Source organism: Paramisgurnus dabryanus, chromosome 4, assembly GCF_030506205.2.
Source record: "Paramisgurnus dabryanus chromosome 4, PD_genome_1.1, whole genome shotgun sequence".
Taxonomy (NCBI): domain Eukaryota; kingdom Metazoa; phylum Chordata; class Actinopteri; order Cypriniformes; family Cobitidae; genus Paramisgurnus; species Paramisgurnus dabryanus.
In genome coordinates, this window is record NC_133340.1 from 50,179,618 (window position 1) to 50,202,113 (window position 22,496).

General features: G+C 36.1%; 1 protein-coding gene across 1 annotated transcript; it reads right to left on the bottom strand.

The window, feature by feature from the left end:
* Positions 1 to 19,377: 19,377 nt before the first annotated feature.
* On the bottom strand, positions 19,378 to 21,923 carry LOC135735440 (uncharacterized). The gene is made up of 2 exons (XM_065253867.2): positions 20,044 to 21,923; positions 19,378 to 19,878 (listed from the first exon to the last, which is right to left on the bottom strand). Exons 1-2 carry the CDS (start codon positions 21,454 to 21,456, stop codon positions 19,378 to 19,380), a joined length of 1,914 nt encoding a protein of 637 aa, XP_065109939.1. The 5' UTR covers positions 21,457 to 21,923.
* Between the last annotated feature and the right edge of the window lie 573 nt (positions 21,924 to 22,496).

Below are 22,496 nucleotides of genomic sequence, written 5' to 3' on the forward strand. Positions count from 1 at the left end.
AATAATCCATGATGACTCATGATTTTAAATGTAAGGTTACAGTATTTTTAAGTGAAAATAACAAATTACCACTAGGTGGCGCTATGACAAACTCGTGCATGGAATCTCAGGTCATGACTGTGTTACATCTAGCTAGTATCATGGCTGTACACTTTAGTTTATTGAAAAAACAGTTGTTTGACCATAGGGTTTGTTCAATGTCATAGGTTTTGTTAAATTATGAGGCCAACTAGTGGTGCAGGCATACCATTTTTTTTGTATTGCCTCAGACTGTGCTCAGACATCAGCGTATCAAATCTGGTGAAAAAATATCATTTCGTTGCGGAGTTATAACCATTTATGTGTAAAAACACAAAATTTTGAGGTAATTTTTCGTTTTTTGCAATTTTCGGCCATTTCTGATGAAAATTTTAATATAACGCCAATAGAACTTTTTGTTCAGAAGGTAATACAATGTTCTTCCTATGGTCGTTTCGAGTCGATCGGAATAACCCTCGCGGAGTTATTCGCGCGTGTTTTTTAAGCGCTATTTTCCTGTGCAGAACCAACCGTAAAGCAAAACCTGGCATGCTTGGTATCGTTGGACTCGGCAACAATTCAGGACTCTAAAGAAAAAAGTTGCATGAAAATATGTTAAACTCAGCCTAAGTTATAAGCGTTTAAATGATTCGTCTGACCACTAGGTGGCGCTGTGACGAAACGACGCATGCCACCTCAAGCCATGACTGTCATCACAAGTACCAAGTGTCGTGTTAATACTTCATTCCTGTCCGCAGTTATATCCAATAAATCCCTAGTGGCTGCGCACACTTCAGACGTTTGGGCGTGGCATGTCGACCATGAGTCGAAAGTTCAACTTTTTTTCAATAATTATTGATATTCGAACTCCAAGGAACATTTTAGCACCGAAACGATTCCGATCGAGCGAAAAACCTAGGACTAGTTCGTTTTTATTTTTTTCGACAAAATCAAAAATAGCGGAAAATTTTTAATGACGGAAATGAAATCGGAGATATACATTTTGTTCGTCTTGACGCAAGGAATCCAGGAATATAAGACACTTGACATTTGGACAAGAATTGTTGAAGTTATGAGCATCAACGCGTTTGCCATCGCTGTAGCGCCCCCCATAGGCCGATTGGGATGACACTCTGTCATCTTCGCGCACGAATGAGACCTACCATTTGGCCAAGTCTCAAGTCTCTAGGCCTTACGGTTTGGTCTGCACGATCCGTTTTACGGCAGAAGAAAAATAATAAAAATAATAATAATTAAAGCTGCAAGCAGCGTTTACCGGGTTTCGAGCATTAAAGCACATACAACATGTCAGATGTCGTCGACCAGGCTGATACACCACATCGCATCCAGAAAAACGTAAGAGATGGTCAGAAACGGTTCAGACAGACTATGTAGCTTACACACAGGTGCACCTATAGGACAAACATGTCACATCCTTAATGTTAAGTTATTCTGATAATTTGTTAACGAGAATTAGTTTTTCAGATTTATACCGTAAAATACAATTCAGAAATGGCCGTGTTTAGTTAAATTACAAGGCCATTGAGTCGGGTTCAAGCGATTTGGGACCTTAAGACCTTTCAGGGCATGCCTGTGTAGTTTTGCTGAATTGTACAAAATAAATTATAAAAAATAAGCTACCTCACACACACTCTTGCTAAATGGTTGCTAGGGTATTCTGATTGGTTGCTAGGGAGTGAATTGCAATCCACCAATGATTATACTCAAAGCCATGAAAGGCATAATCCACGATGACTCATGATTTTAGATATAAGGTTGCAGTATTTTTAAGTCAAAATAACAAATAACCACTAGGTGGCGCTATGAAAAACTTGTGCATGCAACGTCATGAATGTGTTACATCTAGCTAGTATCATGGCTATACACTTAAGTTTAGTGAAAAAAACTGTTGTATGACCATTGTGCTAGCTCAACGTCAAAGGTTTTGTTCAATTATGAGGCCAACTAGTGGTGCAGGCATACCATTTTTTTTTGTATTGCCTCAGATTCTGCTCAGACATCAGCGTATCAAATCTGGTAAAAAAATATCATTTCGTTGCGGAGTTATAACCATTTATGTGTAAAAAACACAAAATTTGGAGTACATTTTTCGTTTTTTGCAATTTTCGGCCATTTCTGATGGAAATTTTAACATAATGCCAATAGAACTTTTTGTTCAGAAGGTAATACAATATTCTTCCTATGGTTGTTTCGAGTCGATCGGAGGAACCCTCGCGGAGTTATTCGCGCATGTTTTTTAAGCGCTATTTTCCTGTGCAGAACCAACCGTAAAGCAAAACCTGGCATGCTTGGTATCATTGGACTCGGCAACAATTCAGGACTCCAAGGAAAAACGTCGCATGAAAATACGTTAAACTCAGCCTAAGTTATAAGCATTATTCGATTCGTTTGACCACTAGGTGGCGCTGTGACGAAACGATGCATGAAACCTCAGGCCATGACTCTCATCACAAGTACCAAGTGTCGTGTTGATACTTCATTCCTGTCCCCAGTTATAGCCAATAATGTTCTAGTGCCTGCCCACAATTCAGACGTGTGGGCGTGGCATGTTGACCGTGAGTCGAAAGTTCAACTTTTTTTTGATAATTATTGATATTCAAACTCCAAGGAACATTTTAGCACTGGAATGATTCCGATCGGGCGAAAAACCTAGGACTAGTTCGTTTTTATTTTTTTCGACAAAATCGAAAATAGCGGAAAATTTTTCATGACGGAAATGAAAACGGAGATATACATTTTTTAAGTTTGGAGCCAGGGATTACAATGATATCAAACACTTGAGTGTATGATGGCAGGTTTAGGAGTTATGAGCCCAAACGCGTCGGGCATTGCTATAGCGCCACCTATGGGCCGATTTGGCTGGTTCACTGTATCTGAGTAGCCTGCTAATATACAACCAGTTGACCAAGTGGCAAGTTTCTACGACTTACGGTTTGTGCTGGGCGACGCGTTTTATGGCGGAAAAATAATAATAATAATAATAAATATAGCTGCAAGCAGCGATTAGCGGGGTTCAAGCGATCTGGGACCTTAAAGGGGTCATAGCGTGAAAATCTGACTTTTTCCAAGTGTAAGTGCTATAATTGGGTCCCCAGTGCTTATATCAACCTAGAAAACATGAAAAAGATAAAAAATAAAATAATCGAGAGCACAATTGAATTTCAATTACAACAAACCACCATCATTGTGATCAGTGTTTGCATTTCATCCACTCATTTGCATTTTAAAGGAAACACCCAAAAACTGCACAATTTTGCTCAGGCCTACAAAGTGTCAATTTTAACATGCTATAATAAATGATCTGTGGAGTATTTTGAGATAACACTTCACATACACACTCTGGGTACACAAACAATTTATTTTACATCTTTAAAAAATCTCATTATATGAACCTTTAAGACCTTTAAGGGCATGCCTGTTTAGATTTGCTGCATTGTTATCAAATCTACTTAGAATATGAAATACTAACATGTTACCAATTAGGTAAATTTTCTGAAGAGAAAATTATGTGGTGCATGCTGTTGCAAGATTTGTCACACAAAATGTTTCAAAAATTGTTAACATGAGACAAAACAGCCCACCACAATTTCTCTACGATGTTCTGATATAGAGATATAGGTCTCATATGGCTAATCTATAACACAGCAATGATGAAGAATAAGCTAAAACACATACATGCATTTACACACAGAAGCAGAAATGGCAGGGTTAGGAAATAAGACTTTGAAATAAATGACCAATCTCCATATGCTTGGTGTCCTTTAAGAGTTCATCAACCTATTTAAATGTTTATCCTATGTTCGAATGTCACATGACTGTTAAAACGGATACCGTCAGAATGATTGACGAAATGTTATTTTAACATAATAATACTGACTTCATAAAGTTAAATCATGCATCCATTGATGAAACCTGTGAACACAATTTCATTGAGTATACATTTTAAATAATAAATAATAATTTTAGCCAGCAGATGGCAGAAGATGACCTTCTGCCATCTGTTGGCTAAAATTATTGTTTTCCTTTTACAATTAATTTAACATAAAATTAGTATTGAATATTTAAAAGTAAATAAAGGTAGACACATTTTTAACTCAAATCCTGATAAGCATGCTCTTAAGTATATTAATGAGGGTCTGTGTTTCACACAGAGAGTATATATTTTTCATATAATCCTTTTATTGTGTTATTGTAAGAGAATACTAATTTATGGATTTGGAAACAATAAAGCAAAGTTACATATTTTAATAGAAACATTTTTAGGCTCTGTCATGTTAAATTGTCAAATAGTGGTATAGCTCTGCAATTATTTTCATGTGATTTTAGGCTGGGCCAATAAATAACTGATCCAGATATGTTTTCAATATCAAATTATGTCAATAACAAATGTCATGTTATTTAGTAGATTTGCAGCAGATTTGCTGGTGAGCATTTGTCTGTGTTACTTTCATAAAGTGCTGCTTTTTAGTCGGGTTCTAGCATGTCATTTATGTGAATAATAACCAATTGCATTATCACATGAAGTTTTTGGTGCAATATTTGAAAAATAACATATAAAAATGTAACAACTTTGTATTATACATCATGTCAGGACACGTTTATGTCATGGAAGGTAGAATAGAATCCTAATGCTACTGATGTAAATAAATGGAGATAATGAAAAACTTTAATCCATATCTTTATGAGTTCCTTTAAACACACATGCTGCAATTCAGTCGTACAAATGGCACCTACACCAATGTGTGACATCACATGAAATCTATGCTTACAAAAGCAGGTATTCAAATTCATTACATTTTGTATTTGATATACCTTTACACACAGAGGACAGAAAAATGTACTGCGCTGATTTTATTGTTGTTGACTGAAAAAATTCTAGTAGTTTTGAAAAGTTGTTTTTGTAATTCAAAGCTAAACAACTAAAGGAATAAGACGTACAATTGGTGATAACAATTTGGCATTCATATTTGCTCACAGACTACAGGAAATTGTATTGCATTGGCTTTAGTGGTGTTGAGTGAAAAACCAAGTATTAGTTCACAAAATAGTTTTTTCATATAAACATAAACATATAGAGCAGTGGTTCTCTACTCCGTTTCTGGAGAACCACTGCTCTGCACATTTTGTATGTTTCTCTCATCTGACACAATCAGTTTAGTTAATAGAGATCTCTACTATTGTGCTGATTATGTGAAGCAGGTGTGTTGAGAACCACTGATCTAGAGAACTGTTTACTTTGCACACATTGTGTTAGATGCAAAGATTTTCAGAAAGATGAACTAAAAATCCTCACAGACACTTGGAAACATAAGACCAACAGTCCCATGAGTTTAGTTGTAATCACACACCATTAGGCTTGACTCGTACATGGTTAATACTGGTTGGCTGTTGAGTGGCATGTTTTCAAAGATAAATAATTATCCTCATAGACCATTATAAGAACCTGAAAGTAGATGTAATGTGCAAAATAACAAGTAGGTCAGACAAATATTTATGTGTCATATACATATGCTATAGTTATGGTTATTTGTTCTTAAGTTATAGCGCCACCTAATGGACAATCTCTGCAATTTTTTGCATGTGACCTCAGCTTGGGTCTATACATATGTGTACCAAGTTTCATGTTGATATCTCATTCCTATCATAAATGATAGCAATTTAAGTATTTGTGGCCCCGCCTCTTCGTACTTTTGACCGTAGTGTTGCGACGACGAGTGCAAAGTTCAACTTTTTTTCGATAATTATTGATATTCAGTGTCTAAGGAATATTCCAGCACTGGATTGGTTCAGATCGGTCAAAAAACCTAGGACTAGTTCGCAAAAGTAGGTTTAAGAGAAAATTATGAATATCTAACAAACGATTCGACTGAGACAAGTGCTTCTTGAGGAAAAGTTGTTCATTAAATGTAGCTCTATTAAATGATATAAAGATCTTGTTGATATCTGAAACACTGCATAATACACAATCACTTAAACATTGAAAAAACGTGATAGCGCCTCCCGGAGGCCGAATTTTTTCTTACTCTGCACAGACCTTCATGGCCAAGAGACAAACAGGTCCACCACGTTTCGTTTCGATCGGCCTCCGTTAACCCTGCCCAATAGCTGCTTTTTCTTGATTGGCCGATGGCGGCCATGTTTTTTGAGCTACGCGAAATTCCTTTCCCACACAGATAGTACCCTAGACCAAGAGCACCCGTGCCAAATCTCAAGTTGATCGGTCCCAGATTTCTCTAGTTACAGCTCTTCAAAGTTGAAGTAGTGTTATAGCGCCAACTAGTGGTCAAGCGATGCAATTTTTTGCACGTGACCCCAGAATAGTCCGCTGTATATGTGTACCAAATTTGGTTTCGATACCTCTTTCCAATCCCAAGTTACAGCCATTGAAGTCCAAGAGGCTCCGCCCATTGGGGGCGTTTGGGCGTGGCTTGACGACGACGAGTATAAAGTTCAACTTTTTTTTGATAACTTTTCATATTCGCACTCCAAGGAATATTACAGCACTGGAACGGTTCCGATCGGACAAAAAACCTAGGACTAGTTCGTTTTTATTTTTTTCGACAAAATCGAAAATAGCGAAAAAATTTTCATGACGGAAATGAAATCGGAGATAAACGTTTTGTTCGTCTTGACGCAAGGAATCCAGGGATATAAGACACTTGACATTTGGACAAGAATTCTGGGAGTTATGAGCATCAACGCGTTTGTTATCGCTATAGCGCCACCTATAGGCCAATCGGGTTGATACTCTATCAACCTCTCCCCAAATTGGGTCCTACCATTTGGCCAAGTCTCAAGTCTCTAGGCCTTACGGTTTGGTCTGCACGATCCGTTCTACGGCAGAAGAAAAATAATAACTAGAATAATAATAAAAATCCATACAAATACAATAGGGTTTCAGCCCTACGGGCTTGAACCCCTAAATATAGCTGCTAGCAGCGATTATCGGGGTTCAAGCCATTTAGATCACAAGACGTTTAAGGACATGGCCATATAGATATTCTGCATTGTATATTGTACACACACACGTTTACCTGAGAAAGGAGAAACAAGACTGTTAAAGAACAAGACTTAATATTGACATGGTTATACACTCATTTGGTATGTAGTTTTTTTTATAAAAAAACAAAAAATATATAATTCTTACTGCAAATGTCGTGTAAGTGCCTCCAAAATTATGTTCACGTTTCACAGCTATCATAAAATGACATGAGTGTTAAAACTGATAACTCAGAACAATTGAAGTGGTAGTCTTTCACTAAATGTGATTTTAATATTATAACAGTAAAATCATGAAGTTAAAGGTGCAGTGTGTACATTTTAGCGGCACCTAGTGGTGAGGTCACGAATTGCAACCAATGGCTTAGTCCACTGCTCACCCCTCGCTTTTGAAACACATAGAGAAGCTACAGTAGCCGCCACCAGACAAACATGTCATCGTCGGAGACAACTTAGTAAAAAAATTTGCCCGTTAAGGGCTTCTGTAGAAAAATGGCGGCAGAAAATGGTGACTTCTATGTAAGGGGACCCTCAGTGTATGTAGATAAAAAGGTCTCGTTCTAAGGTAATAAACACATACCGGTTCATTATGAAAGGTCTTTATACACCCCTGATAATATAGTTTTGTATATCATTTTGCATTTTCGTCAAGAGATCCTTCTAAAAATGACACACTGCACCTTTAAATGTGTACAGAGTTCTATTAATAGTAGACTTAGTTAAAGAGTAATCATCTTCTGGGTTTTCTGTGAGTGCAAATGTCAGCCAGTGATTGATCCTCTACAGCCATCTAGTGGACATAACGGAAAATTGCACCTAAAAATCACAATAAGGAATTTGAGTATATTGACAGATCTCAATAATACTTGTATGCTTTGTCATAAGCTTTAGGGGCCGTTCGTCAGGGCCGTTTTCAAAATGACTGTGTGATAGCTATACTTCTGCAAAGTTGTTTTTGTATTTGTATTATACAGTGTAGAGAAAATTGTACTGCACTGGCTTTACTGTTGTTGAGTGTAAGAACTGAAACAATTTATTAAAACAAAACCAGATACGTTATCTGAATGGTGGATGGTGTTATTAAATCGTGTCAATAACAAATATCATTTCATTTAGCAGATTCATGTTCATGTCCTTTAATCGAGTACCATGAAGGCTTTCTGTTTTAGTTAGGTAAATAAAGTGAGGTATGCAAGTTATTAAACCGTATATATCTTTATGGACAAAAGGAACATACACAAACATGCTCTGCACATTTTGTATGTTTCTCTCATCTGAAACAGTCATTTTAATTCATAGAGATCTAGGTCTTACTAAATGGTTGCTTGTTTAAATCTTTTAGACTATTTTTTAAACAAAAGTAATTGTTCTTATAGAACATATATATTCTTTGACATAGATATGATGTGCAAACATACAAGTTTTTCAGATGACAGCCTCTGTCATATTATAGTAGGCCTAAAAATAGTACTAAAGCTGTACATTTTTTATATTTAACAACTGGCTATGTCCATACATAACTGATCCAGATGTGTTGTTTATATCAAATGGAGTTAATAACAAATATGATGTCATTAAGCAAATGTCAGTCAGATTTGCTATTAAGCACTTATTTGTAAATAGAAAATAGAAAATAGATTAGAATACTAACTTTTAAATCTAGATTAAAAACACATCTGTTTAACTCTGCATTTACTGAATGAGCACTGTGCTGCTTTACACTGACTGCACCTTTAACTCAAGCCACTATTACTCCTGTTTTATTCTGTTTAACATTTTAAACTGTTTTTATTAAAATCACATTCATTTTCTTTAATTGTTATTCAAAATTCTCATGTATCTTTTTTTATTGTGATTTTATTGTGTATCTATTATTTTTAAATTTTCTTTTTTCTCTTTTATATATTGTTTTCTCATTTCTATGTAAAGCACTTTGAATGACCTCTGTGTATGAAATGTGCTATACAAATAAACTTGCCTTGCCTTGCCTTGCCTTGTGTTCACACACGTGCTGTGCTAGAGTAAGTTTTCAGTAAACATTTATATTTAAAATAACCAAGTGTATCATAACATTACAATTTCATTGCAATAATTCTATAAACAATTATTGAAAACTTTATAAGACACAGCATGACGTGTTTATGTTATGGAAAATAGATTAGAATACTAAAGCTACTGATAACCAAATATTTATTCTCTTTATGTGTGATTATTAGTTATTATTTCTAATGTTGGCCTATTATTGTTCTTTAAGGATCCACATATTTACAGCAATCTTTTTCATACCTTTAAGGCCAGTTCACACTGGTCAGACAACTACCAACTCCAACAGACACCAACAGACAACCACATTCTAAAGTCTCATTTACTTTGATCCAACAACTTCCAACAGGGGTTTCACACTGGTCAGACAGACTCCAACAGACGCGTCTGTTGGAGTCTGTCTGACCAGTGTGAAGTGACCTTTAGGATTTGAAGAATTCTAAGACAACATTTGAAGCTTTATAACTTCATAGGGTTGTTTCCCACAGGTTTAAATTGATGCATGACTAGCCATTAGTTATGTAAAAACATTTAGGTACTTTTTACAAACAAACCTTATAAAAAACATTACTGGTGTACATCTTAAGACAAAACTATGGCCCAGATATATTTAAAGGTAGGCCAGTGTAAGCTATTTTCGAGTAAGATAACTAAAACTTAAGCCTTAATTTTAGTCTGTAACTACACATAAACCAATGGTCAGTAACATGAATCTCTAAGACTAGTATTCAAAGTTAGTCATACATTTTTGTCTTCATGATTAAACATAACTGCTTTAAGTATCATATGAAAAAAATATTTAAATTATTTAAATTATATTTAAATCCAAATAGTAAGACTGATTAGCCCTAGCTAACTACTAGTTCTTCAGACTAGTCCTTAAAACACAGTCTTTACTTAATGGCTACTGTATGTTTTTTCAACCAGCCCTAGTCTTGGAAAGACATATATTGTCTGATCTTAATAAAACTGTTAATATTTTGTCATAAGCTTCACATTGCTAGTTAATTAGTTAGATATACTTAGTCTGGCCCATTTTGAAAATGTCACATTTCAAAATGCTTGAATTGATTACCTCAAGTCTTTTGGGTTTAATGAGGTAAATGACTGCAAATCATTAAATCTTATAATAATTTTCATGCAGATGCAAACCCATGGACAAAAGGAACATAACAGCAGCTACAAATGAAATAAAGAATACAGGTTACAAATGGTGCCCACCTCACTATGTGACATCACATCAAATCCAGTAATACAACGGCAAAATTTTATTTTATGTTTCATATTGATATTTGCCCAGATAGTACAGCAAATTCATAAAATTGTTTTTCATATAAACATAAACATCTAGAGCAGTACTTTCAACTCAGTGAACCGCAGTGGTTTCTCAAGACCCAATGCTCGGCACATTTTGTATGTTTCTCTCATCTGACACAATCAGTTCAGTTCATACAAATCTCTACTGATGATTAAAGTAGATTTGTTTAAAATAGAAGACTTTCGTATATGTGCAGAGCAGTGGGCCTCCAGGAATAATTTTGAGAACCATTGATCTAGGGCACAGTTAACGTAACTCCCGTTGTTCTAGATGCAAATATTTCCGGAATGATGAGCCAAAAATCATCAAAGACACTTGAGAACATAAGACAAACAGGCCCATCAGTTTAGTTGTAATGGCACACCATTACGCTGGACTCGTACATGGTTAATGCTGGCTGGCTGTTGGTCGTCATGTTTTCTAAGATATGTAATTATCCTAAAAAACCCTTATAAGAATCTGAAAGCAGATGTTATGTGCAAAATAAAAAGTAGGTCAGACAAATATTTATGTGTTGTATACATATGCTATAGTTATCGTTCTTTTTTCTTAGGTTATAGCGCCACCTAGTGGACAATCTCTGCAATTTTTTGCATGTGACCTCGGCCTGGGTCTATACATATGTGTACCAAGTTTCGTGTTGATATCTCATTCCTATCATAAATGATAGCCATTGCAGTATTTGTGGCACCTCCTCTTCGTACTTTTGACCGTGGTGTTGCGACAATGAGTGCAAAGTTAAACTTTTTTTGATAGTTATTGATAATCAGTGTCTAAGGACTATTCCAGCACTGGATCGGTTCAGATCGGTCAAAAAACCTAGGACTAGTTCGCAAAAGTAGGTTTCAAAGAAAATGATGAATATCTAACAAACGATTCGACTGAGACAAGTGCTGCTTGAGGAAAAGTTGTTCATTTTAAGTACCTCTATTAAATGATATGAGGATCTTGTTGATATCTGAAACACTGCATAATACACAATCACTTAAACACTGAAAAAACGTGATAGCGCCCTCCGGAGTCCGAATTTTTTCTTACTCTGCACAGACCTTCATGGCCAAGAGACAAACAGGCCCACCGCGTTTCATTTCGATCGGGCTCCGTTAACCCTGTCTAATAGCTGCTTTTTCTTGATTGGCCGATGGCGGCCATGTTTTTTGAGTTACGCAAAATTCCTTTTAAACATAGATAGTACCCCAGACCAGGAGCACACCTGTCAAATGTCAAGTTGATCGGTCCCATATTTCCGTAGTTACAGCCCTTCAAAGTTGAGGTGGTGTTATAGTGACAACTAGTGGTCAAGCGGCGCAATTTTTTGCACCTGACCTCAGAATAGTCCCCTGTATATGTGTACCAAATTTGGTGTCGATACCTCCTTCCCTTCCTAAGTTATAGCCGTTTAAGATCAAGAGGCTCCGCTCATTGGGGGCGTTTGGGCGTGGCTTGACGACGGCGAGTCGAAAGTTCAACTTTTTTTTGATAACTTTTGATATTCACACTCCAAGGAATATTACGGCACTGCAACGGTTCCGATCGGACGAAAAACCTAGGACGAGTTCGTTTTTATTTTTTTTGACAAAATCGAAAATAGCGAAAAAAATTTCATGACGGAAATGAAATCGGAGATATACGTTTTGTTCGCCTTGACGCAAGGAATCCAGGGATATAAGACACTTGACATTTGGATAAGATTTGTGGAAGTTATGACCATCAACGCGTTTGTTATCGCTATAGCGCCACCTATGGGCCAATCGGGTTGATACTCTATCAACCTCTCCCCAAATTGGGTCCTACCATTTGGCCAAGTTTCAAGTCTCTAGGCCTTACGGTTTGGTCTGCACGTTCCGTTTTACGGCAGAATAATAATAACTAATAATAATAAAAACCTTGGCAATTACAATAGGGTTTCAGCACTTCGTGCTTGAACCCCTAAATATAGCTGCAAGCAGCGATTAGCGGGGTTCAAGCTATTTGGGATCACAAGACGTTTAAGGACATGGCCAAATAGATATTCTGCATTGTATATTATACACATACACGTTTACCTGAGAAAGGAGAAACAAGACTGTTAAAGAACAAGACTTAATATTGACATGGTTACACACTCATTTTGTATGTAGTTTTTTTTAAATAAAAAACATAAAAATATAATTCTTACTGCAAATGTCGTGTAAGTGCCTCCAAAATTATGTTCACCTTTCACAGCTATCATAAAGTGACATGAGTGATAAAACTGACAACTCAGAACAATTGAAGTGGTAGTCTTTCACTAAATTTGATTTTAATATTATAACAGTAAAATCATGAAGTTAAAGGTGCAGTGTGTACATTTTAGTGGCATCTAGTGGTGAGGTCACAAATTGCAACCAATGGCTTAGTCCACTACTCACCCCTCGCTTTTGAAACACATAGAGAAGCTACGGTAGCCGCAACCAGACAAACATGTCATCGTCGGAGACAACTTAGTAAAAATTTTGTCCGTTAGGGGCTTCTGTAGAAAAATGGCGCCAGAAAATGTTGACTTCCATGTAAGTGGACCTTGGTGTATGTAGATAAAAAGGTCTCGTTCTAAGCTAATAAACACATACCGGTTCATTATGAAAGGTCTTTATACACCCCTGATAATATAGTTTTGTATATCATTTTGCATTTCTGTCAAGAGATCCTTCTAAAAATTACACACTGCACCTTTAAATGTGAACAGATTTCTTTTAATAGTAGAATTAGTTAAAGAGTAATCATCTTCTGTGTTTTCTGTGAGTTCAAATGTCAGCCAGTGATTGATCCTCTTCTGCCATCTAGTGGACATAATGGAAAATTGCACCTAAAAACCACAATAAGGACAAATTGAGTATATTGCCTGATCTCAATAATACATTGTATGCTTTGTCATAAACTTTAGGGGCCGTTCGTCAGGGCCATTTTCAAAATGACTGTGTGATAGCTATACTTTTTCAAAGTTGTTTTTGTATTTGATATATATAAATATATATAAATTAATTTATACAGTGTAGAGAAAATTGTACTGCACTGGCTTTAATGTTGTTGAGTGTAAGAACTGAAACATTTAATAAAACAACCAGATACGTTATCTGAATGGTGGATGGTGTTATTAAATCGTGTCAATAACAAATATCAATTCGTTTAGCAGATTCATGTTCATGTCCTTTAATCGAGTACCATGAAGGCTTTCTGTTTTAATTAGGTAAATAAAGTGAGGTATGCAAGTTATTAAACCGTATATATTTTTATGGACAAAAGGAACATATACACAAACATGCTCTGCACATTTTGTATGTTTCTCTCATCTGAAACAGTCATTTTAGTTCATAGAGATCTATTCTGTAGGTCTTACTAAATGTTTGCTTGTTTAAATGTATTAGACTATTTTTTAACAAAAGTAATTGTTTTTATAGAACATATATATATTCTTTGACATAGATATTATGTGCAAACGTACAAGTATTTTAGATGACAGCCTCTGTCATATTATAGTAGGCCTAAAAATAGCACTAAAGCTCTGCATATTTTTATATTTAACCACTGGCTATGCCCAGATTACTAGTTCATTATTAGAAATACTTAGTCTGGCCCATTTTGAAAATGCCACATTTCAAAATGCTTGAATTGATTACCTCAAGTCTTTTAGTTTTAATGAGGCAAATGACTGCAAATCATTGAATCTTATAATAATTTTCATGCAGATGCAACCCATGGACAAAAGGAACATAACAGCATCTAAAAATTAAATAACGAATACAGGTTACAAATGGTGCCCACATCACTATGTGACATCACATCAAATCTTTGAATACAAAAGTTTTTTTTATGTTTCATATTGATATTTGCCCAGATAGTACAGCAAATTCACAAAATTGCTTTTCATATAAACATAAACATCTAGAGCAGTACTTTCAACTCAGTGAACCACAGTGGTTTCTCGAGACCAATGCTCGGCACATTTTGTATGATTCTCTCATCTGACACAATCAGTTCAGTTCATACAAATCTCTACTGATGATTAAAGTGGATTTGTTTAAAATAGAAGACTTTTGTATATGTGCAGAGCAGTGGGCATCCAGGAATAGTTTTGAGAACCACTGATCTAGGGGACAGTTAACGTAACACCCGTTGTTCTAGATGCAAATATTTCCGGAATGATGAGCCAAAAATCCTCACAGACAATTGAGAACATAATACAAACAGGCCCATCAGTTTAGTTGTAATCGCAGACCATTACGCTGGACTCGTACATGCTTAATGCTGGCTGGCTGTTGGTCGGCATGTTTTCTAAGATATGTAATTATCCTAATAGACCCTTATAAGAATCTGAAAGCAGATGTTATGTGCAAAATAACAAGTAGGTCAGACAAATATTTATGTGTTGTATACATATGCTATAGTCATCGTTCTTTGTTCTTTGGTTATAGCGCCACCTGGTGGACAACCTCTGAAATTTTTTGCATGTTACCTCGGCCTAGGACTATACATATGTGTACCAAATTTCGTGTTGATATCTCATTCCTATCATAAATGATAGCCATTTAAGTATTTGTGGCACCGCCTCTTCGTACTTTTGACCATGGTGTTGCGACCACGAGTGCAAAGTTCAACTTTTTTTGATAATTATTGATATTCAGTGTCTAAGGAATATTCTAGCACTTGATTGGTTCAGATCGGTCAAAAAACCTAGGACTAGTTCGCAAAAGTAGGTTTATAAGAAAATTATGAATATCTAACAAACGATTCGACTGAGACAAGTGCTTCTTGAGGGAAAGTTGTTCATTATAAGTACCTCTATTAAATGATATGAAGATCCTGTTGATATCTGAAACACTGCATAATACACAATCACTTAAACACTGAAAAAACGTGATAGCGCCTCCCGGAGGCCGAATTTTTTCTTACTCTGCACAGACCTTCATGGCCAAGAGACAAACAGGCCCAACGCGTTTCGTTTTGATCGGCCTCCGTTAACCCTGTCTAATACCTGCTTTTTCTTGATTGGCCGATGGCGGCCATGTTTTTTGAGCTACGCGAAATTCCTTTTAGACATAGATAGTACCCTAGACCAGGAGCACCGGTGCCAAAGGTCAAGTTGATCGGTCGCATATTTCTATAGTTACAGACCTTCAAAGTTGAGGTGGTGTTATAGCGCCAACTAGTGGTCAAGCGGCGCAATTTTTTGCAGGTGACCCCAGAATAGTCCCCTGTATATGTGTACCAAATTTGGTGTCGATACCTCTTTCCAATCCCAAGTTATAGCTATTTAAGTCCAAGAGGCTCCGCCCATTGGGGGCGTTTGGGCGTGGCTTTACGACGGTGAGTCGAAAGTTCAAATTTTTTTTGATAACTTTTGATATTCACACTCCAAGGAATATTACAGCACTGGAACGGTTCCGATCGGACAAAAAACCTAGGACTAGTTCGTTTTTATTTTTTTCGACAAAATCGAAAATAGCGAAAAAAATTTCATGACGGAAATGAAATCGGAGATATACGTTTTGTTTGTCTTGACGCAAGGATTCCAGTGATATAAGACACTTGACATTTGGACAAGATTTGTGGGAGTTATGATCATCAACGCGTTTGTTATCGCTATAGCGCCACCTATAGGCCAATCGGGTTGATACTCTATCAACCTCTCCCCAAATTGGGTCCTACCATTTGACCAAGTTTCAAGTCTCTAGGCCTTACGGTTTGGTCTGCACGTTCCGTTTTACGGCAAAATAATAATAATAAATAAAAATCTTAACAATTACAATAGGGTTTCAGCCCTACGGGCTTGAACCCCTAAATATAGCTGCTAGCAGCGATTATCGGGGTTCAAGCCATTTAGATCACAAGACGTTTAAGGACATGGCCATATAAATATTCTGCATTGTATATTGTACACACACACGTTTACCTGAGAAAGGAGAAACAAGACTGTTAAAGAACATATTGACTTAATATTGACATGGTTATACACTCATTTGGTATGTAGTTTTTTTTTATAAAAAACAAAAAATATATAATTCTTACTGCAAATGTCGTGTAAGTGCCTCCAAAATTATGTTCACGTTTCACAGCTATCATAAAATGACATGAGTGTTAAAACTGATAACTCAGAACAATTGAAGTGGTAGTCTTTCACTAAATGTGATTTTAATATTATAACAGTCAAATCATGAAGTTAAAGGTGCAGTGTGTACATTTTAGCGGCACCTAGTGGTGAGGTCACAAATTGCAACCAATGGCTTAGTCCACTACTCACCCCTTGCTTTTGAAACACATAGAGAAGCTACAGTAGCCACCACCAGACAAACATGTCATCGTCGGAGACAACTTAGTAAAAAAATTTGTCCGTTAAGGGCTTCTGTAGAAAAATGGCGGCACAAAATGGTGACTTCTATGTAAGGGGACCCTCAGTGTATGTAGATAAAAAGGTCTCGTTCTAAGGTAATAAACACATACCGGTTCATTATGAAAGGTCTTTATACACCCCTGATAATATAGTTTTGTATATAATTTTGCATTTTCGTCAAGAGATCCTTCTAAAAATTACACACTGCACCTTTAAATGTGTACAGAGTTCTATTAATAGTAGACTTAGTTAAAGAGTAATCATCTTCTGGGTTTTCTGTGAGTGCAAATGTCAGCCAGTGATTAATCCTCTACAGCCATCTAGTGGACATAACGGAAAATTGCACCTAAAAGTCACAATAAGGAATTTGAGTATATTGCCAGATCTCAATAATACTTGTATGCTTTGTCATAAGCTTTAGGGGCCGTTTGTCAGGGCCGTTTTCAAAATGACTGTGTGATAGCTATACTTCTGCAAAGTTGTTTTTGTATTTGTATTATACAGTGTAGAGAAAATTGTACTGCACTGGCTTTACTGTTGTTGAGTGTAAGAACTGAAACAATTTAATAAAACAAAACCAGATAAGTTATCTGAATGGTGGATGGTGTTATTAAATCGTGTCAATAACAAATATCATTTCATTTAGCAGATTCATGTTCATGTCCTTTAATCGAGTACCATGAAGGCTTTCTGTTTTAGTTAGGTAAATAAAGTGAGGTATGCAAGTTATTAAACCGAATATATCTTTATGGACAAAAGGAACATATACACAAACATGCTCTGCACATTTTGTATGTTTCTCTCATCTGAAACAGTCATTTTAATTCATAGAGATCTAGGTCTTACTAAATGGTTGCTTGTTTAAATCTTTTAGACTATTTTTTAAACAAAAGTAATTGTTCTTATAGAACATATATATTCTTTGACATAGATATGATGTGCAAACATACAAGTTTTTCAGATGACAGCCTCTGTCATATTATAGTAGGCCTAAAAATAGTCCTAAAGCTGTACATTTTTTATATTTAACAACTGGCTATGTCCATACATAACTGATCCAGATGTGTTGTTTATATCAAATGGAGTTAATAACAAATATGATGTCATTAAGCAAATGTCAGTCAGATTTGCTATTAAGCACTTATTTGTAAATAGAAAATAGAAAATAGATTAGAATACTAACTTTTAAATCTAGATTAAAAACACATCTGTTTAACTTTGCATTTACTGAATGAGCACTGTGCTGCTTTACACTGACTGCACCTTTAACTCAAGCCACTTTTACTCCTGTTTTATTCTGTTTAACATTTTAAACTGTTTTTATTAAAATCACATTCATTTTCTTTAATTGTTATTCAAAATTCTCATGTATCTTTTTTTATTGTGATTTTATTGTGTATCTATTATTTTTAAATTTTCTTTTTTCTCTTTTATATATTGTTTTCTCATTTCTATGTAAAGCACTTTGAATGACCTCTGTGTGAAATGTGCTATACAAATAAACTTGCCTTGCCTTGCCTTGCCTTGTGTTCACACACGTGCTGTGCTAGAGTAAGTATTCAGTAAACATTTATATTTAAAATAACCAAGTGTATCATAACATTACAATTTCATTGCAATAATTCTATAAACAATTATTGAAAACTTTATAAGACACAGCATGACGTGTTTATGTTATGGAAAATAGATTAGAATACTAAAGCTACTGATAACCAGTGTTGGTCATCTTACTTTAAAAAAGTAATAAGTTACAGTTACAAATTACTTATCCCAAAAAGTAATTGAGTTAGTAACTCAGTTACCACATTGTAAAAGTAATTAGTTACTCAGCAAAGTAACTGTGACGTTATTTTTTAAGTTGTATAACGCTATTACGTTCTATAACATCTTTAATATCAAAAATGTATATTAACTGATTGAAAAATAAAAACACTATATACAGTATTTTAGAACATTTGGTATTTATTTGAACTCAGTAGATTGCAGCCTGCCATATATGCATAGAAATAAAAACATGTAAAAAATAAATATTGTGCAAAATTAAGACACACAAATGTAAACTTGGGTAAAAAGAAACAAAGGAAAACCTGGCCATTAATGCAAATCTCTGTAACTGTATATTAGGCCTACTGCACAATAAACAGAACACTATCCAACTCTTAAATATTCAGTACAGTAACAAAATTGAATATTGAAAATAAATAATGTTCACATACTTTGCATTCAAGTGCAGAACTAAGACACACAACTGTAAGCTTGTGTAATAAGAAAAAAATGAAAATTTGGCCTTTAATTAGTGCAATTATCTGTTTCTCTATAATGCTGCACAATTAACAGAGCACTATCCAACTCTTAAATATTCAGTAAAGTAATACAAATTAAATATTGAAAATAAATAATATTCAGTTATTCACACACTTTGCAATCAAGTGCAAACTAAGACAAACAAATGTAAACTTGTGTAAACAAACAAAGGAAGATCTGGCCATTAAGTAGTATAAATCTCTGTACCTATATATTATTGCACAATAAACAGAACACTATCCAACTCTCTATGTATGTAGATTAACATGTTGTTTGTTCTCAGTTAGAATGAACAATACATTAATCTATACTAAAATACTCCTCTCATCTAACAACTAAACCAGTGGTTGTAACGTAGGAGGAGAAGCTTTTCGAATCTTTTGTCTGACAGTCTGTTCCTCTTCGGAGAGAAGACAAGCTTGCCCAGGCTGAACAGTCTCTCAACAGGTGCACTAGATGGTGTAGCAGCATTGTAACGTAGTGAAATTTTCTTGATGAGAGAAAATTCACACAGAGAGTTTAAGTTTTGTGCTGAAGATCTAATATAGTCTGCCACTTGGTTTTCTGCTGAAGATGAAGTTTCCTCCTCATCCTCCTCAAAGGAAAAGAAATCGTTCTCTTTGACTGAATCTGTGTGATGTGAAGATGTGCTGGGACCTGGCTGTGGTTCGTCGAGGACAATTCTTCTGCACTCTGCCAGCAAACTTGCCTTAGCCTTATCCTTTAACTCCTGTGAACGCAGCCAGCGAAGTTTGAATTTTGGAAGAGTTACAGCAGCAAGTATAGCCTCCTCATTTCCCAGGACATCAGCAAATCTGGTTTTGATAGACTGAAATGATAATAATAATAACATTAAATATATGTATCAAAACAAATCAGTGATATTATTATTATTATTATTATTATCATAATTAGTAGCAGTTGTATTTATTATTATGTGTACTATAGCAATGTTCACTTAACAAATAATAAAATATCAAATTCAAGTTCTTACTGTGACTATGGCATCAGGAAGGTCTCTCAGTATTTGCAGGTCACTTTTAAGGGCTTCTGTCTTCAACATTAATGTCTCGATCGTTGGTAAGAGTGTACCATAAAAACAGTTGTCTTCTCCCTGAAGTATATCCAAGGCAACTGTAAGGGGCTTCATCGCAGTACAGTACTCCTTTAAAAACTGGTGTTCCCTTTCTGTTATCGCTGCCAGTCCTAATTTGGATGAAATGGTGTTAAGGTCTACCATGGATATTTCACAGATTCTAGCCAGGGCATCATAGAAGGAATTCCATCGTGTTGTACAAGGTACAAGCAGCTTTTTTGACACCAACTCATCAACTGTTTCAGTAGCCAAAGCAGATCGACTAGTCTTGTTCCATAGGGAAGTACATTTGGCAGTAGCACTTCTATAAACAGCCTTTGTTCCAGATTTTGACAGCAGCCACTTTTCAACATCAGTGCATGAAATCAGGTTTAGTGTGTGTGATGCACATCTCTTGTGGGGGGGCAAAGTGATCACAACATCACCATCATTATCATCAGTTGCATGTAGAGCAGCATTAATGTCTGTAAACGTCACCTCATCTTCATTGTCTTCTTCAGAATCACTTTCCTCAAGTGGCTGGTACCTCTTAAATGCTTTAACAAAATTAGAGCCGTTATCAGTCACTGTTGCTGTGATTTTGTGTGTTATCCCATATGTTGAGTGTATATTGTCAAGCTCAACTGCAATGGCGTCATGAGTATGATGCCCCTTAAACCGTCTGCAGGCAAGAGCTGCTTTCTCTCTTTCCATGTTATTTGGATTGATCCAATGTGCTGTCACACCCAGGTAACTTTTATTGTGGGCAGTCCAGATGTCTGCTGTAGTTGAAATGTACTCAAGTTCCTCAAATGACGTTTTGAGCTTAATATTCATTTTTTCATATTCACTGTCTATGAATTTAGCAAAAGTGTTTCGGCATGGGGCAACCCCCCTTCCTCCTCCTCGTATTGGTATTTTAGCAAGGATCGCTCTGAATGACTCAGACACCACAGTTGACAGGGGGAGCATGTTTTCAACAACATACCTTGCAATCAACGTGTTCAGCTCGGGCTTGGTCACCTGTTGCTGACCCGAAAAATCGAGCGTTGCTTGTTTTAACAGAGTGGCTCCGTCTCCTTGGCTGGAGCTCAGGCTAGCTGCATCTGGGGTTGGGTTAGCAGCAGCAACAAGTGTCGTGTTAGCGTGTGTTGATGTGAGGTGCTTCATAAGATTTGAGTTGCTTGAGGCAGACGTCGATAAAGTCTTTTTTCCTGGGCATAGCGTGCATGTAACGTAAACATTCTTGCCTTTAATTTCAATTAATGAGAAGTAATGCCGGTACTTCCAGTTTGCGAACGCAACCTTTGAATTTCCCCGGCTCATCGCCATTGTCACTCACGCTGTCTTGTGTTGGTAGTCAGCGCGTGCAGTGAGACAGCGTGAGCAGGGCACCGCCCACCCAGCCAATCATCATGGCATTTGAAACGGTGTCATCATCCCCACCCCTGCTCTCTCCAGGCAGCTGATGTGTAGCCAAAGCATGACACCTCGCGCTTTATTCAACCAAATTGTAGTAACGCAACACTTTACATTCTCAGTAAAGATAACGGCGTTGCAACGATGGGAAAAGTAATTAATTAGATTACTCCGTTACTGAAAAATGAACTCCGTTACTAACGCCGTTATACTTAAACGCCGTTACTGCCAACACTGCTGATAACCAAATATTTATTCTCTTTATGTGTGATTATTAGTTATTATTTCTAATGTTGGCCTATTATTGTTCTTTAAGGATCCACATATTTACAGCAATCTTTTTCATACCTTTAAGGCCAGTTCACACTGGTCAGACAACTACCAACTCCAACAGACACCAACAGACAACCACATTCTAAAGTCTCATTTACTTTGATCCAACAACTTCCAACAGGGGTTTCACACTGGTCAGACAGACTCCAACAGACGCGTCTGTTGGAGTCTGTCTGACCAGTGTGAAGTGGCCTTTAGGATTTGAAGAATTCTAAGACAACATTTGAAGCTTTATAACTTCATAGGGTTGCTTCCCACAGGTTTAAATTGATGCATGACTAGCCATTAGTTATGTAAAAACATTTAGGTACTTTTTACAAACAAACCTTATAAAAAACATTACTGGTATACATCTTAAGACAAAACTATGGCCCAGATATATTTAGAGGTAGGCCAGTGTAAGCTATTTTCAAGTAAGATAACTGAAACTTAAGCCTTAATTTTAGTCTGTAACTACACTTAAACCAATGGTCAGTAACATGAATCTCTAAGACTAGTATTCAAAGTTAGTCATACATTTTTGTCTTCATGATTGAACATAACTGCTTTAAGTATCATGTGAAAAAATATTTAAATTATTTAAATTATATTTAAATCCAAATAGTAAGACTGATTAGCCC